Genomic DNA, 17,855 nt, shown 5'->3' with positions numbered 1-17,855 from the left:
CTGGTATTTTGGCCACTCTATTGGACTGGATGGGGCACTGGCGTGATTCAACATGGCTTCTCTTATGTCCTTTCTTTCCTGAGGGTTTTGAAGGGCTGTCCTGTATGGGATGGTACAGAATTGTTTTCTGTTGCCCCAGAAGGTCAGAGCAGAGCCAACGGGTTGTAATTAAATCAAGAGTTTTGGGCTAAACATTAGGAAGAACTTCCTAACAGAGCAGATCTTCAATGGAAGAGGCTTCCTCGGGAGGTGGTGGACTCTCCTTCTTTGCAGGTTTTCAAATAAAGGCTAGATGGCCATTTGACAGCAATGAGGATCCTGTGAATTTAGGGGGAGGCGTTTGTGAGTTTCCTGTCTTGTGCAGGTGGTTGGACTAGATGACCCTGGAGGTCCCTTCCAGCTCTAGGATTCCATGATTCTAAGTTTCCACAGGCTTCCTTGGGAGGTGGTGGGCTCTCCTTCCTTGGAGGGTTTTCAACAGAGGCTAAATGGCTATCTGACAGCGATGAGGATCTTGTGAATTTAGGGGGGAGGTATTTGTGAGTTTGTGTGTGCTGTGATCCATCCACTCAATTCTCTAGTGCTGGCAGGCTTAGAGTCACAAGTTGACTATTCCTGTTATTTGCAAGAAAATTCTGGTATGTATGATTTATGTAATGCTTTTGGCTTGGTACATTTGAGAAACCATGAAGCTTGCTGCTAATTAAATGCATATAGGCATAATGCTGACTGGTATGGACGAGAAACTGCGCCAAAAAAGGGTGCCGGTAAACACTGCCCTTGATGAAGGCGGTGAGTCCCTTTATTAATGTTTAATATGTTTATACGATACTTTGTGTAATTGGTAGACATCAAATAGAAGGTTTGGTTTCTCTATGTAATTGCATGTGAATTTGTATTTGTAGAGATGGACGGTAGGCTGTCTCTTTGAGAAAGCAATGGGGAACCCCTTTTGCATGCTGACGTATCCGTTAGTGGCTAGAGTCGCCAGGGGACTCCCCCCACTTCAAGGTAATCAGAAAAGAAATTTCTATTTTCCCCTATGGAGACCAATTCCCATAGGGCATAATGAGAAACTCATCCACGGGTATCTGGGGCTTTGGTGGGGGGGACTGTTTTTCTGAGGTAGAGGCAGGAGTGGAATTCTAGCAGGAGCCCCTTTGCATATTAGGCCACACGCCCCTGATGTAGCCAGTCCTACGAGAGTTTACAAAAAAAGAGCCCTGTAAGCTCTTGGAGGATTGGTTACATCAGGGGTGTGTGGCCTAATATGCAAAGGAGCCCCTGCTAGAATTCTATCTCTGGGCCCTGTACTGAGAGCCCTGTAAGCTCTTGGAGGATTGGCTCCATCAGGGGTGTGTGGCCTAATATGCAAAGGAGCCCCTGCTAGAATTCTGTCCCTGGGCCCTGTACTAAGAGCCCTGTAAGCTCTTGGAGGATTGGCTCCATCAGGGGTGTGTGGCCTAATATGCAAAGGAGCCCCTGCTAGAATTCTGTCCCTGGGCCCTGTACTAAGAGCCCTGTAAGCTCTTGGAGGATTGGCTCCATCTAGGCTTCCCAAACCTCCCGCTCTGGCGGGAGACTTCTGGGTTCGCAGCCTCATCTCCCGCTCTTCAAAACTCTGGAAGCGGGGGTGGGGGTGGAGGGGGGGAGAACATACCTTTAGGCTTCATGTTGTACAGCTCCTGAGCCGTTTGCAAAATGTCTGCCCCTTTAAGGCTGGGCAGGAAGCAGAAAGGGCTTCTGAGAACGGCCCCTCCTGCATCAACCAGATCCCGCCAGCATAAGTCATTACCCAGCCATCCTGGGAGTAATTTTCTTTGCTGGCGGCTGCTTCTGTAGGAGGTAGCACTCCATGTGCTGTTAGCTATGGTGGATTCCACAGAGGCCCATCTGGGTTTGGTACATTGGGAGGCCAATGGCAGGCTCCTTTCTGAGCCTGAGGCAGTCTCTTCCTTTCCCCTTGCTAAATTCTCCCGGACTTATTACAAGGAGAAAGGGGGGGAGGGGGGAATGTCTGAAAGACACACTGCAGATTAGCCAAGCTTGGGTTTAGATATACCCAGGATCTTTCATCCTGTCTGAAGTCAATGGAACCTTGGGACCTCTAAGTATTTGTGAGAATCGACCCAAACCTGTAGTATGTGCATCTTTTTGTTGTTGTACAGTCGCACAGTCGAGTCTGACTCTTTGGAACCCCATGGACAAAGTCACGCCAGGCCCTCCTGTCTTCCACTATTCTCCGAAGTCTGCTCAAATCCGTGTTTGTTACATCAGTAATGCTGTCCCGCCATCTCCTCTTTTGCCGTCCCCTTCCTCTTTTGCTTTCTGTCTTTCCCAGCATCAGAACCTTCTCCAGGGAGTGCTCCCTTCTCATTTGGTGGCCAAAGTATTTGAGCTTCAGCATCTGATCTTCCAGGGAACAGTCTGGATTGATTTCCCTTAGGTCTGACTGATTTGATCTTCTTGCAGTCCAAGGAACTCTCAAGATTCTTCTCCAGCACCATCCCATTCTGACCGTTGCTTCTTGACCCTTATACAGGTTTCTCAGGAGACATGTGAGGTGGTCTGGCACTCCCATCTCTTTAAGGACTTGCACACAGTTTGTTGTGATCCACACCATCCAAGGCTTTAGCGTAGTCAATGAAGCAGAAATAAACGGTTTTCTGATACTCCCGTGCTTTCTCCATAATCCATCGAATGTTGGCAATTTGATCTCTGGTTCCTCGACCTCTCCGAAACCCAGCTCTTGTGGTAGTTCCCGATCGACATACTGCTGAAGCCTAGCTTGTAGGATCTTTAATATAATAATAATAATAATAATAATAATAATATTATTATATTAAATATGACCTTGCTGGCATGTGAAATGAGTGCAATGGTGCATCTACTGTACTAGTATTAGTATTACTAGCACGCGTCATTTGGGAAAGAAACTCACAGCAGCAGACATCTGGAACCTGTGGAATTTTAATGTACTCTTTCTTAAACCCCCCTTCCTAATATTTGCTTCTGGGCTCCATTATTCAACCCCCCCTGTTGTCAAGCATGTGGGTTCAATGACAAGTCGAAGTTGATACAAAGACTACGTTTATTGATAAACCGCTACTTTCTGTGTAACAGGTTCTTGAGAGTAATGCTGCAAATACATTGATACAATACTTTTAAGGCTTACTTCAAAAGGATTCCAAAGGGTGGGGGTGCGGGGTAGCTCTCATGAATGTCTACATTCTCATAGTGTAATCAGGACTCTGTCCTTGCTTTCCCCAGATGTGCCGCACTCCCTACCAGGAATGTATGGGAAGGTGCTGATTACTTCTTCTCAGTTAGTTTCATTTCTCACTACTTCTGCTTTTCAGGCAATAAAGCAAGAAGGGGGGAGGGAAAGAATAACAGAGCTAGCAAAGCTGGGTACTCCATGATACTTCACAGACCAGTGTTAGGCAGGATCCTATAACAATAAATTATCAATGGAATTTCACCATGCTTGACGCCTGCGAGCATTTCACTGAAATCGAAGATTTGATGAACTTTCTAATATCCCTCCCCCCCACATGAAAAATAAGGAAATAACCAAAAGATATAAAGCAGGCAGGTGGAAATCTTTATCATACCACTGGGGCCACGTAGGAGAAAGTTTATTTTTAAAGTGTGATGGGAGGAAGGTTTTCTTATGACAATTCTAATTCAAGAAGGATGTTAAGGCCGATACTGAGCTGATGTCATTGAGTGCACGTTCCGGTGATGTCAGGGTGTGTTGACATGTGCAAATAAGATATGCAAATGAGCTGTGCTAATGAGCTCCGGCACCTCTTTTTCTACTAAATGACCCCTGATTAGTGATATTTCATCATTTCTCTGTGTCGTGTCTGTTGTGCTTTGTCTGCTTTATAAATGTTTCCTGAATTATCGTTTACTCAAATATTTTGTTCTTAAAGATTTCAGGTTTTCACGGTTGGTAACATCATTAGGGTTTGTAGAATCTTTCGGGATCAAGTGCCGTGTTCTACTGGAGAAAGTTTTCCTTCCAGACGTTTCATTCTCAGCTGCGGAGAACATCCTCAGTGGCGTTGCAGCCGGAGCAGGCGCTCAGACCTTCTTGGCTAGGTGCATTAAGTGGGGCCAGGGCTGCTGGAGAGCTGCTATTTCTAGGCTGGAGGGGGTGTGATGAAAGGGCAATTGGTTTGTGGATGAGCCCATTGTTTGGTGGGGCTTCCTGGAAGGGTAGTGATAAGGAAACTGGCTGTTGAATGTGACCATTGTTCCGTGTTAATTGCTGGGAGGGTTGGAAGGGGTTTGAAGATAAGGAAGATGGTTGTTGACTGTGCTGGTTGTTCTGAGACTTTCTGCAATTTATAGTCTGTAGGGTGTTTTGCAGAGCTGGGTACCAAGATTGGTGGATGAAAATGCCTTCTTCCTTTTTGTTTTGTTCTTGTTTCTAATAAAGCTTTCTCTTCATCATAATGCTGGCTTTCGGGTTTTGTTTTAATCTAAGAATGTGAAAAATGCTTTTGCTGGGTCAGGAAAAAGTCCATCTGGTGCAGGACTCTAGAGGTGCCTATTATTTATGCATGCGGTTGAAAAGTTTCTGCCTTTCTTTCCTATAATATATGGCCTTCAGGTCAGCTTGATGGATGGATTTCAAAACAGTTGAAAACTAGGAAGCCTCAAACACCTGTACATTCATCTTGTGTCCTAGGGTATTTTTACATTCAGTTTGATCCAGAGTTTGAGAGTCTTCAAATCGCTTGCCACCGTTACGCTTTAATTATTTTCCTTTCGCATTTGCTCTGCTCGTTTTGCATAGCCAGATTTCTATATGGCCTGCTGAAAGCATTTCAATTTGGGTGAGGGGGTCTCTGATCAGAGGGCAGCCGGAATACCAGCGCTTAGTTAAATGTATACGATTGCTTGGAAATCGTGTCAACACTGCAAAAACAACACATATTTAAATTGCAGGATGAGGCAAGCAATGATATGCAAAAATTTCAAGTGCTGTCCGTTCTCATGCATATTACTGCACCTTGTGGCTTTTGAAGGAGTCTTCTAAAATGCATGGAAACTTCTACAATACAAGTTTGAAACGCCTGTAGAGAAATGACCGGATCAAAACCTAGTTTTGAGAAAAACGTTGTAGCAGCAGCGCCGGAACCCATCTCACCAAAGCAAATGTAGATGCTTCGGGCAGCAATGAGCAAAATAGTTGTGAGAACGTTAGGTAGTGTAAAAGGTGAGTTTCCAATGTGGTGATAGAGAGTAACAAACTGTCAGTGTAAAAACACCCATAATTGCCAGCAGCGAATAAACCCTAGAATGATCCCTTTAATTATTTCCCTTTCACATTTGTGGATTTGCTCTGCTCATTTTGCGTAGCCAGATTTCTATATGGCCTGCTGAAAGCATTTCAATTTGGGTGAGTGGGTCTCTGATCAGAGGGCAGCCGGAATACCAGCGCTTAGTTAAATGTATACGATTGCTTGGAAATAGGGTCAACACTGCAAAAAACAACACAGATAAAGTGATGCACTCCCTCATGTTAGCAGTCAAAGATATTATTCCTCTTTGAGGACTCTGTTTTAGCATTTGACATTGCCCACACAGTGCTGCACATCATTTTACAGTAGAAAGCAGAAGGAGGAAGAGGAGGAGGAGGAGGAGGAGGAGAAGAAGAATGCCGATTTATACCCCATCATTCTCTCTGAATCAGAGACTCAGAGTTGTTACAATCTCCTATATCTTCTCCCCCCACAAAAGACACCCTGTAAGGTGGGTGGGGCTGAAAGAGCTCTCATGGAAGCTGCCCTTTCAAGGACAACTCCTGCAAGAGCTATGGCTAACCCAAGGCCATTCCAGCAGCTGTAAGTGGAGGAATGGGGAATCTAACCCGGTTCTCCCAGATAAGAGCACACACTTAGCCACTACACCAAACTGGCTCTCTTTGAGGGAAATCATTAAGCTGTTGAAAGCACACCTCATCTGGAGTTATTCCCTCCATTTAGGGGACTTCCTTTCAGCATGGCAATCTTCTGAGACCACTTTTTATGTGGTTTTCCCTCTAAAGTTAGCAACAGCTAATTGAAGCTTTTTTATAGAGTTCTTCATTTGTCCCTTCTTCTTTTGATGGGGAACTGGAAATCCTCTGGTGAGCAGGATAGGCATGAAGAACCTTTTCCATATCCTCAAAAAGTCTGGATTTTGTTTACGCTGCATAACTCATCAGAAGGATGCAAATGGATCCTCTTAATTTTTTATATATAGAGTCTCCCCAAAATTATCCCCAAATCATATATCACAGCAAGGTCCACAGAATGCATCCCCCCCTCCCAAAAAAAGGGGCTTTTTTTACAATATACAGGTCAGCAGAAAAACCTTAAAGCAGAGTATTTACCCCAAGCTTACAATCTAAATGTAGACAACGGGAGAGAGAGCAGAGGAGGAGGACAAGGAGAAGAAGAAGAGGTGGTGGTGGAGGAGGAGGAGAAGGGAAGGAGAAGAAGTAGTAGGAGGAGAAAGAGGCGGAGAAGGAGAAGAAGAAGAAGAGGTGGTGGAGGAGCAATCAATCAATCAATTTTTATCTGTATCCCGCCCTCCCCGCCGAAGCAGGCTCAGGGCGGCTAACAACATAATCAATACATTAGTTTTACAAGGTATTTGAACATAACTAATTAACATATTAATTAAAATTCTACTAAAACTCTAAAATCAATAAAATCATTAAAATTAATATACTGGTGCTATTGTATAGGTTTCACTAGCTGTTTCCCTTAATCGGTGAAGGCCAATCGGAACAGGGGGGTCTTGCAGGCCCTGCGGAACTGTTCAAATTCCCACAGATCCTCCAGAAGCTGGTTCCATAACAGAGCTGGAGCCATAACAGAGAAAGCCCGATCACGGGTACTCTGAAGCTTTACCTCTCTTGGCCCGGGGATAGTCAGCAAGCTCTTCCCAGCTGACCTCAGCGCTCTCTGGGGTTCGTATGGAGAAAGACGGTCCCTAAGGTAGGCAGGTCCTCGGAGGAGGTGGAGGAAGAGGAGGAGGAGGAGGAGAAGGAGGAGGAGAAGAGGAGAAGGAGAAAGAAGAGAAGGAGGAGAAGAAGAGCTGGATTTATATTTCGCCATTCACTCAGAGTCTCAGAGTGACTTATTATCCCCAGAACAGATACCCTGTGAGCCAGGTAGGGACAAGATAGCTCTTTGGGAACTGTTTTTGAGAGAAAAGTTCTGACTGTGACTGGCCTTAGGTCACCCAGTTGGCTATACATGTAGGAGGAGTGGGGAACCAAACCCTGGTTTGTGGAAGATTAGCGTCCGCTCTTGACCACTAAACCAAACTAGCTCTCTCCGTGAAGACTGGAGGTTGTCTCTAAAGCCTCTCTGCATGAGGACTGAAGGTTGTCAATAAAGTGGTCCCCCCCAATCCAGATATCTAAATTGAAACAGATTATTGAAATAATCCTGACTGTAGCATAAACTCTAATCCTTTGTCTGATTCAGAAACACTCTGATATGTTCTTAACTTAAAGTGAGGGGTCTGGAGACCAAGTCCTGTGAAAAAAGGCTGAAGAAGCTGGGCAAGTTTAACCTGGAGAGGAGGCGGCTGAAAGGTGATATGATCCCCATCTTCAAGGACATGAAGGGCTGTCATAGAAGATGGTGTGGAATTGTTTTTTGCGGTCCCAGAAGGTAGGGCCAGAACCGATGGGTTGAAATTATATCAAAAGAGTTTCCGACACAACATTAGAAAGAACTTCCTGACTGTTAGACTGGTTCCTCAGTGGACCAGGAGGTGGTGGGCTCTCCTTCCTTGGAGGTTTTTAAACAGAGGTTAGATGGCCATCTGACAGCAATGAGGATCCTGGGAATTTAGGGGGAAGTGTTTGTGAATTTCCTGCATTGTGTGGGGGGTTGGACTAGATGACCCTGGAGGTACCACCCAACTCTATTATTCTATGATTGTAAAGCAAAACCAGAAACCAACAATATGATGCAGAGTAAGTTTTATTTGAAATGAGGAGGAAAGAAGTATTTGTGGAAACAATTCTCCAATGAGCAGTTTTAACAAGTCAAGGGTCAAAGGAATATAAAGGAGTGAGCAGCTTTCCCAGAATAATCTATTTTTTTAGAAGAGAGAGACTGCTGATATATTTTACATTACAGTCAAATGTCCTTTAACAATGCCTCCTTTACCAGGAATTAACAATTCGATTAAGAAGAAGAAGAAGATATTGGATTTATATCCCACCCTCCACTCCGAAGAGTCTCAGAGCGGCTCACAATCTCCTTTCCCTTCCTCCCCCACAACAGACACCCTGTGAGGTGGGTGGGGCTGAGAGGGCTCTCACAGCAGCTGCCCTTTCAAGGACAACCTCTGCCAGGGCTATGGCTGACCCAAGGCCATGGTAGCAGGTGCAAGTGGAGGAGTGGGGAATCAAACCCGGTTCTCCCAGATAAGAGTCCGCACACTTAACCACTACACCAAACTGGCTCTTAAATGCAGATTTCATGAACAGAGTTCATACTTCTTGTCTTCTTTGTTCTGTACTCTACGGGGAAAAGAAGTGTGTAAAAAAGACCCTTACAGAAATAAATAAAAACAACAACTTCTCATTAGAAACAGCAGAAGCAGCATATGAGAAAGTAGGGAAATTCTAGCTTAAAAAAGGATGGAATACTCTCATTTTCAGGGAGGCTGAGAGTCCCTCGGGTTATACTGACAGCAGGTGAAATGGAGGGTCCTCGGGGTCTCGAACCCAGGCCTATCTTCTCCTCCATGGATTTTACGGATGTCATCATTCCTGTGAAGACCGTCCATAAGAATTTAATTACACGGCAAGCAGGTGCTTCCGCGACGCCCAACGAGGACACCACTCCTGCCACCAAAGCCGTAACGGCGCCCAAGAGAACCAGACCCAAGAAACCCAGCCCCAAGAGCACCACCCCCAAGACCACCAGACCCAATGACGGATCCACCATAGCTAATAGCACATGGAGTGTTGCCCCCCACGGCCACTGGTTCCCCGGTAGCAGAGAGGATGGGTCCGGGGAGGGTCATGACCACGGGAGGTGGCTGGATAACAACTTCTGCGGGTGGGATCTGGTTGATGCAGGAAGGCTCGACCCCTGCAAGGGTGCCAAGACTAGCGGAGGGCACCCCGGATTCAAAGCCGTAGTGGAGGCCACCGTAGCCGAGACCTGCCGATCCAAAGCCGACAACTGGAGAGGAGGCACAGGAAGGAATGGCGTAAGATGGTCCACAGTAAGCCATGCCTGAGTTATGAGGGTGAGTCTGCAAGGACACAAGAGGAAGTATAAATATTATATGAAGGAAATATAGTGGGGCTTAAAAACCAACCAAGATTTTCGAGGTAGGACCCCAAAAAGGAGCTTTATCTCTTGCGAGCTCATACCGCCCCAAATATTACTAGTCTCTAAGGGGATCCCAGCGGAAGCTGAGATTGACGCAGGTTGACTCAGCCTTCTATCCAGTTTGGAGAGCCAGTTTGGTGTAGCGGTGAAGTGTGCGGACTCTTATCTGGGAGAACCGGGTTTGATTCCCCACTCCTCCACTTGCACCTGCTGGAATGGCCTTGGGTCAGCCATAGCTCTGGCAGAGGTTGTCCTTGAAAGGGCAGCTGCTGTGAGAGCCCTCTCCAGCCCCACCCACCTCACAGGGTGTCTGTTGTGGGGGAGGAAGGGAAAGGAGATTGTGAGCCGCTCTGAGACTCTTCGGAGTGGAGGGTGGGATATAAATCCAATATCTTCTTCTTTTCCACTTGCACCTGCTGGCATGGCCTTGGGTCAGCCATAGCTCTCACACCAGTTCTTGAAAGGGCAGCTTCTGGGAGAGCTCTCTCAGCCCCACCCACCTCACAGGGTGTCTGTTGTGGGGGAGGAAGATAAAGGAGATTGTGAGCCGCTCTGAGACTCTTTGGAGTGGAGGGCGGGATATAAATCCAATATCATCATCATTATCCTTCCAAGGTCGGTTAATAGAGTACCCAGCTTGCTGGGGGGGGGAAGCATAGATGACTGAGGAAGCCAAGGGCAAATAAGCCCATTAAAAAGTCTGCCAAGAAAAGGTCATGATGGGATGTCACCTCATGCGTCACTAATGACTTGGTGCTTGGAGGTTTTTTAAAGGAGGCTAGGCAGCCATCTGACAGCAATGAAGATCCTGTGAATTTAGGGGGAGGTATTTGTGAGTGTCCTGCATTGTGCAGGGGGTTGGACTAGATGACCCTGGAGATCCCTTCCAACTCTATGATTCTATGATTCTGTGACTACAGAACATATATGAAGCTTCCTTATACTGAATCAAACCCTTGGTCCATATTGAGTCTTGTCTACTCAGACTGTCAGCGGCTCTCCAGGGTCTCAAGCGGAGGTTTTTCACGTCCATTTGCCTGGGCCCTTTTTAGTTGGAGATGCCGGGGATTGAACTTGGGACCTTCTGCTTCCCAAGCAGATGCTCTACCATTGAGCCACCATCCCTCCCTTTACCTTTAAGATGCCACTGGACTCCAATCTAGCTATTCTACTTCAGACCTACATGGAGAGCCTCTGAAATAATGAGAACAAGGGCTGAAGTTCACAAAAGTTTATACTAGAATTTTGTTAGGGTTTGTAGAATCTTTCGGGTTCAAGTGCCGTGTTCTACTGGAGAAAGTTTTTCTTCCAGACGTTTCGTTCTCAGCTGCGGAGAACATCCTCAGTGGCGTTGCAGCCGGAGCAGGCGCTCTGACCTTCTTTGCTGCTGTGCATTGAGATCAAATGCCATGTTCTACGCCCTCTCACCACAACCCCTCCAGCCTAGAAATAGCAGCTCTCCAGCAGCCCTGGCCTCACTCAATGCACAGCAGCCAAGAAGGTCAGAGCGCCTGCTCCGGCTGCAACGCCACTGAGGATGTTCTCCGCAGCTGAGAACGAAACGTCTGGAAGAAAAACTTTCTCCAGTAGAACACCGCACTTGAGCCCGAAAGATTCTACAAACCCTAATGATGTTATCAGCCGTGAAAACCTGAAATCTTTGAGAATTTTGTTGTTGTTAATTTCAAAACACTGCAGTTTCTGTTTCTTTCATTTCAGGTGGGTAGCCAAGTTGGTCTGTAGCAGCAGAACAAAGTCCAGTAGGACCTTTAAGATGAACAAAGTTTCATTCTGAGTGTCAGCTTTCATGTGCACATGGACTTCTTCTTAAGCAATAGTGTAAACAACTGTTAGATGAAAGAGGTCCCAAGTTGCAAACTCTGAATTCACCCACATTCTGAAGTCATTCCTTTCTCATGCAAAGGTTCTAAAACTCACAGCATAACCCAGAGAAAAATAGAACCTACAGGTAGCACAAGTTGGATTCAAGGAACCCATGGAAGATGACAGTCCTCTCCAGGTTCTGGCTTACCTGATTCTTGAAGACAGAGGAGATGAGAGGTGGAACCAGGGTCAGGTGAAGCTGTGGTTGCGCTTCTTGGTGGTGCCCTTTTATATTTTCAGCAGAACCGTCAGCGGTGAAGCTTCAGCATTTTTTATGCCTGGAGTTTTAATTAGTCTCAATTGTCTCAACAGCATCACACTCCAAAATTACTTTAATAGCTCTAAAGAGTTAGGCAAAAAAGAGAGAGAGAAGAAGAAGAAGAAAAACAGAAAAAGCTACTGTCAGCTGCTTATAATCCCTCTTAATTTTGCTATGGGGATTTTCCTCAACTTGATGAGGAAGTTGCACTCATGAAGAAATAAATTATGGAAGTCTTGCATACAGGCCTCAGATTCAGTGGGAGCTCACAGGAGCACGGCTCCTGCTCCTTTCTGAGAGTTCCAACTTTTCCTTCTGAGAGTTCCACCTCCTCATCCATTGAATAGTATGTGCAGCTGCATAACAATCCCTGGATGAGCACCACCACCTCTTTTTCTACAAAATGACAGCAGCTTGCATATAACTCCCATGTGGACTAGCTGCATCTCTCTCTTTTGCTGGACGGAGACTGATTTTATTTAAAGCTTTAATATCACCTCCCAAAATGGAGGTGTCTTGGAAGAGTTCCACACAGACGTCACCAGAAACATCATGCTTTGTTCATAGATTATAGAGATGAAGAAAAAGGTCCGTTTTCGAGAGAGCCAGTTTGGTGTACAGGTTAAGTGCATGGACTCTTATCTGGGAGAACCGGGTTTGATTCCCCAGTCCTCCACTTGCAACTGCTGGAATGGCCTTGGGTCAGCCACAGCTCTGGCAGAGGTTGTCCTTGAAAGGGCAGCTGCTGTGAGAGCCCTCTCAGTCCCACCCACCTCACAGGGTGTCTGTTGGTGGGGGGGGGGGAGGTAAAAGAGATTGTGACCACTCTGAGATGCTGAGATTCAGAGTATAGGGTGGAATATACTGTAAATCAAATATGTTCTTCTTCACGACCACAACTTTTTTAAAAAAGAGATCTCTTTTCTGTGAACCTTCACCCCTTCCCAGCATGCTTTGCTTCATATGCATCATCAACAGACTTTTGTTGTTGTTGTTGTTTGGGTATTCGGATGAAGGCTTTCTTGGTAATTAAACTATTGCTATGGAACACCGTATTTATGGAAGTTCACAAAGGAAGTTCACTCGTTGCCTTCAGAAAGAGATCTGACATGGACAGTGGTTACAAGCCAATTTCCCATAGGCATGACTGGAAAGCACACTGGAATAATTAAGAACATAAGAAAATAATTAAGAACATAAGAGAAGCCATGTTGGATCAGGCCAAAGGCCCATCCAGTCCAACACTCTGTGTCACATAAGAATATAAGAGAAGCCATGTTGGATCAGGCCAATGACCCATCCAGTCCAACACTCTGTGTCAGTGGGACCCAGTACTGAGCATGGGACCCAGTACTGAGCCCTGCAGCACCCCACTACTTACCATCCTCCACTGCGAAGACTGTCCATTTATACTCACTATCTGCTTCCTATTAATTAGCTAGTTTTTGATCCACAAGAGGACCTATCCTTTTACTCCATGACTCTCAAGCTTACTAAGGAGCCTTTGATGAGGAACTTTATCAAAAGCTTTCTGGAAGTCAAGGTAAACAACATCTATTGGGTCCCCTTTGTCCACATGCTTGTTCACCCCCTCAAAGAAATGTAACAGGTTAGTGAGGCAAGATCTTCCCTTACAGAATGTAGGCCGTAACATCATGTTAGATGAGTGGGAGATGCTGTGTAGATCTGATATTAAATTGACTAAGTCAATAGCCTTTAAGGAAAATCTGTATAAGATGTTTTATAGATGTAATGTAATGTAAAATGTAAAATTTTATTTATATCCCGCCCTCCCCGCCGAAGCAGGCTCAGGGCGGCTAACAGCATTTCAGGTAAACAATAGTAATAAAAACATTAAATTCACATTAAAATTCACATTAAAATCAGTCAATAATCAATAATTAATTAAAACATTCCTAAGTCAACATTGGCGGTAAACGTTACTAATCTGGCGGTAAACATTAATTCAGTTATTGGTGAACGCCTGTTTGAAGAGGGCGGTCTTGCAGGCCCTGCGGAACTGGTCTAAGTTCCGCAGGGCCCGCACCTCCTCTGGGAGTTGGTTCCAGAGTTGTGGGGCCGCAACAGAAAAGGCCCGGGTGCGGGTGCTTTGAAGTTTAACTTCTTTTGGCCCAGGGATATTCAGTCTGCTTTTCCCCACTGACCTCAGTGCTCTCTGGGGCTCATATGGGGAGAGACGGTCCCTCAGGTAGGTCGGTCCTTGGCCATATAGGGCTTTAAAGGTTATGACCAGCACTTTGTACTGGATCCGGTATACGATTGGCAGCCAGTGCAGTCCGCGCAGCCCTGGCCGTATATGCTCCCATCTTGGGAGACCAAGTAGCAGCCTGGCCGCCGCGTTCTGCACTAGCTGCAGCTCCCGGGTCCGGTACAGAGGCAGCCCCATGTAGAGAGCGTTACAGTAGTCCAATCTTGAGGTGACCGTCGCGTGGATCACCATTGCTAGGTCCTGACGCTCTAGGAAAGGGGCCAGCTGCCTCGCCCGCCTCAGGTGGAAGAAGGCTGATTTGGCAGTGGCTGTTATCTGGGCCTCCATTGATAATGAAGGCTCCAGTAAGACGCCCAGGCTCTTTACCCGCTGCGCCGTCTTCAGCGGCGCCTCGTCAAAGGCCGGGAGAGATATTTCCTTCCCCAGAGTGCCACGACCCACATGGAGAACCTCTGTCTTCGCTGGATTTAACTTCAGCCCACTCAGTCTAAGCCACGTTGCAACAGCCCGCAAAGCCCGATCCAGGTTCCCCGGGGCGGAGGCGGGCCGGCCGTCCATTAGTAGATAGAGCTGGGTGTCATCTGCGTATTGATGGCAACCCAGCCCAAATCTCCGGGCAATCTGGGCGAGGGGGCGCATATAGATGTTGAATAACATCGGGGAGAGAACTGCTCCCTGGGGCACCCCACAGTCTAGTGTGCGCCTCTGGGATCGCTCACCCCCAATCGCCACCCTCTGTCCCCGACCCATGAGGAAGGAGGAAAGCCATTGTAAGGCTAGCCCCTCAACCCCTATGTCGGCGAGGCGGTGGATCAGCAACCGATGGTCGACTGTATCAAACGCAGCCGACAGATCTAGTAACATCAGTATTGCCGCACCGCCTCGATCCAGTTGCCGCTGGAGGTCGTCCACCAAGGCGACCAGGACCGTCTCCGTCCCGTGGCCCGGTCGGAAGCCAGACTGGCACGGGTCTAAGACAGAAGCGTCATCTAGAAATCTCTGTAGCTGTAACGCCACTGCCCTCTCGATAATTTTACCTAAAAATGGTAAATTGGACACCGGTCGGTAGTTTGCCAATTCGGCCGGGTCTGCTGTAGGTTTTTTCAAGAGGGGCCGGACCAAGGCCTCTTTCAGAGGCGCTGGAAAATGCCCCTCTAAGAGGGATCTATTTATGATGTCCCGTAGAGGACATCTAAGCTCCCTCTGGCAGGATTTAATCAGCCAAGAGGGGCAAGGGTCCAAATCACATGTTGTTGGGCGAGCAGCAGAGAGAATTCCATCGACTTCCTCCAGGCTGAGTGGGTCGAAGTGGTCCAGTACTAAATCTGAAGACAGGCGCGGAGCCTCAGTTTCACTTACTGTGTCTAATGTGATAGGCAGGTCTTGGCAGAGCGATGAGATTTTATCTGCAAAATATTTCGCAAATGCCTCACAGCCTATTTCTAATTCCCTAATATTTGGTTTGCCTTGTGGCAATGTTATAAGATCTCCAATTACTCTAAACAATTGTGCTGGGCGCGATTTTGCAGATGCAATCTTGGCTGCGAAGTATTCTTTCTTTGCAGCCTTGACTGCCATCTCATAAGACCTCATAAGCGTTCTATAGGATGTTCTCGTCGCTTCGTCCCGAGTATGCCTCCACCGTCTCTCTAGTCGTCTGAGCCCTTGTTTCAGCTGGCGTAACTCCAAGGTATACCATGGTGCCAGCCTCTTGCGAGGGCGCAGAGGGCGCCGAGGTGCAATTTCATCGATAGCCCTGGATAGCTGGCCCTGCCAGACTTCCACCAGGTCATCGAGAGAATTGCCAGTGGGCCAGGGATCCCTCAGGGCTGTTTGGAACCGTTCCGGGTCCATCAAGCCCCGGGGGCGAGCCAAAATAGGCTCTCCGCCCATACAGGGTTGGGGCAACGTCTCCATACGGGCCTTAAGGGCTAGGTGGTCCGACCATGGAACCGCTTCAGCCGCGATATCGTTCACCAAAATCCCGGATGCAAAGATCAGGTCTAATGTGTGCCCGGCCTGATGCGTGGGAGTTGTGACAAATTGAGAGAGCCCCAGTGTCGCCATGGAAGACACTAGGTCCATCGCCTGAGTGGAGGCCGTGTCATCGGCATGGACATTGAAGTCACCCAGGACCATAAGCCCCGGGAACTCCAATGCCCAGCCCGCCACTGCCTCCAATAGTGATGGTAAGGCGCTGGCTGGTGCGTTGGGCGTACGGTACACCAGCCAGATCGCCAACCCCTCTCCAACATCCCACGTCAGGCCGGCACATTCAATGCCATCGATCCTTGGAGCCGGGAGAGCCCGAAAGGTGTAATCCTCCCGTATGAACAACGCTACCCCTCCCCCCCGCCCGTTATTCCGTGACTGGTGAAAGACCGAGTAGCCTGGGGGGGTCATCTGGGAGAGAGCTACTGTCTCTCCGTCCCGCACCCAGGTCTCGGTCACGCAAGCCAGGTCCACATCCTGTTGGAGTAGAAACTCCTTGAGGGTCGAGGTCTTGTTGTTAATAGACCTGGCGTTGCATAACACCAGTGACGGAGACGGGCATTTCCTCTTGGTCCCACTACCTACCACCGTTGGGATGGGAAGTAGACTAGAAGGTGGCCGAGCACCGTTTTGTCTCTGTCTCCTTCTCTTGTGTATCTGTCTATTCCCACCGTCATATCTTCCCCTCCCCAGGAGCACTGGAATCCCTTGGGCAGACATCCGCACTTGTCCGGATAGCTCACAGTATGTCCTCTTACGATTGATCTCCTAATCTATCCCTACCTGTTGTTTAACTTGTCCCCCCCCCCTACCAACTCCTCCTATTCTTGGCTGCTAACTCACTAATTACATCTTAATTTAATTAATTTAATAGCCCAACCCAATCTCCCCTTCTGATCAATTAATAAGAAATTATAAATTCAATCGATTCCAGCACAGTTAATAAATAAATAAATACTCCCTCCCACCATTCCTAGTTACTGTGCTAAAATTTGTAAATATAGATATATATAAATTAATATATAAATATATTATACATAATCAATCATTAATTAATTGACTAAAATCAAATAAATTAATTAATAACAGTTTTAGTGAAATTCATTAGCGGTCAGCAGTCAGTTGGTTCCTGGTTTATAAGTCCAAGTAATCAGTAGAGGGTGGTAGTATATATTGTCGATGGGGTACAGATGTTAGAGTCATAAGTTAGTCTTAGGTGCTAGATGGCATGTAACTCCCCAGAAACTCTCTAAAATGTATTCTAATATGTCTAATAAGTGTTGGAAATGTACAAAACATATTGGGTTGTTTTATCATATGTGGTGGATCTGTGAAGTGGTGAAAGATTATTGGAAGATGGTGCATGAACTATTACAGAAAATTCTGAAGATACAGATGCAGTTTAAACCAGAACTGTTTTTATTGAATATAGTGACTATGCCAAAGAGACAAGACATCTAATGACACATATTATCACAGCAGCCAGGATTTTACTTGCACAGAAATGGAAACGCCAGGAAATCCCTATGAGATTGGTCCTGATCATGAAAATATTTGAGACAGGCGGCTGAGATGGATTACTTATCCCAGCTGTGTGCTTGGAAATCTAAAGAAGAAGCTAGAAAACCTTGGGAGACGTTATATGTGTGGTTAGATGCTTAAGATTTATTGATGTGAACTTCTTTCTCTACTTCCTTGCTATATATACTAAGTATACTATATAAACTAGAAGATACAGATTCAGTTTAAACCAGAACTGTTTTTATTGAATATATATCCTAGTGACTATACAAAAAGAGACAAGACATCTAATGACACATATTATCACAGCAGCCAGGATTTTACTTGCACAGAAATGGAAACGCCAGGAAATCCCTATGAGATTGGACCTGATCGTGAAAATATTGGAGACGGCTGAGATGGACTACTTATCCCAGCTGCTTGCTGGGAAATCTAAAGAAGCTAGAAAACCTTGGGAGACGTTATATGTATGGTTAGATGCTTAAGATTTATTGATGTGAACTTCTATCTCTACTTCCTTGCTATATATACTATGTATACTATATAAACTAGAAGATACAGATTCAATTTAAACCAGAACTGCTTTTATTGAATATATATCCTC

At 46.4% G+C, this 17,855-nt stretch overlaps 1 protein-coding gene across 1 annotated transcript; it reads right to left on the bottom strand.

Annotated features, from left to right (window-relative positions):
- Window positions 1-8,817: 8,817 nt before the first annotated feature.
- LOC132584300 (feather keratin 4-like) lies at window positions 8,818-9,264 on the bottom strand. Its single transcript, XM_060256191.1, has one exon. The coding sequence runs from the start codon at window positions 9,262-9,264 to the stop codon at window positions 8,818-8,820; it is 447 nt and encodes a 148-aa protein (XP_060112174.1).
- Between the last annotated feature and the right edge of the window lie 8,591 nt (window positions 9,265-17,855).

This window comes from Heteronotia binoei, chromosome 1, assembly GCF_032191835.1.
Source record: "Heteronotia binoei isolate CCM8104 ecotype False Entrance Well chromosome 1, APGP_CSIRO_Hbin_v1, whole genome shotgun sequence".
In the NCBI taxonomy this organism is placed as follows: domain Eukaryota; kingdom Metazoa; phylum Chordata; class Lepidosauria; order Squamata; family Gekkonidae; genus Heteronotia; species Heteronotia binoei.
Note: the sequence above shows the minus strand (reverse complement) of the source record. Positions and strands in the feature narration are given on the sequence as shown.

Bases quoted from the DNA above. Each gene is read 5' to 3' on its own strand.
- LOC132584300 (XM_060256191.1), bottom strand. From the start codon at position 9,264: ATGGCTTACTGTGGACCATCTTACGCCATTCCTTCCTGTGCCTCCTCT.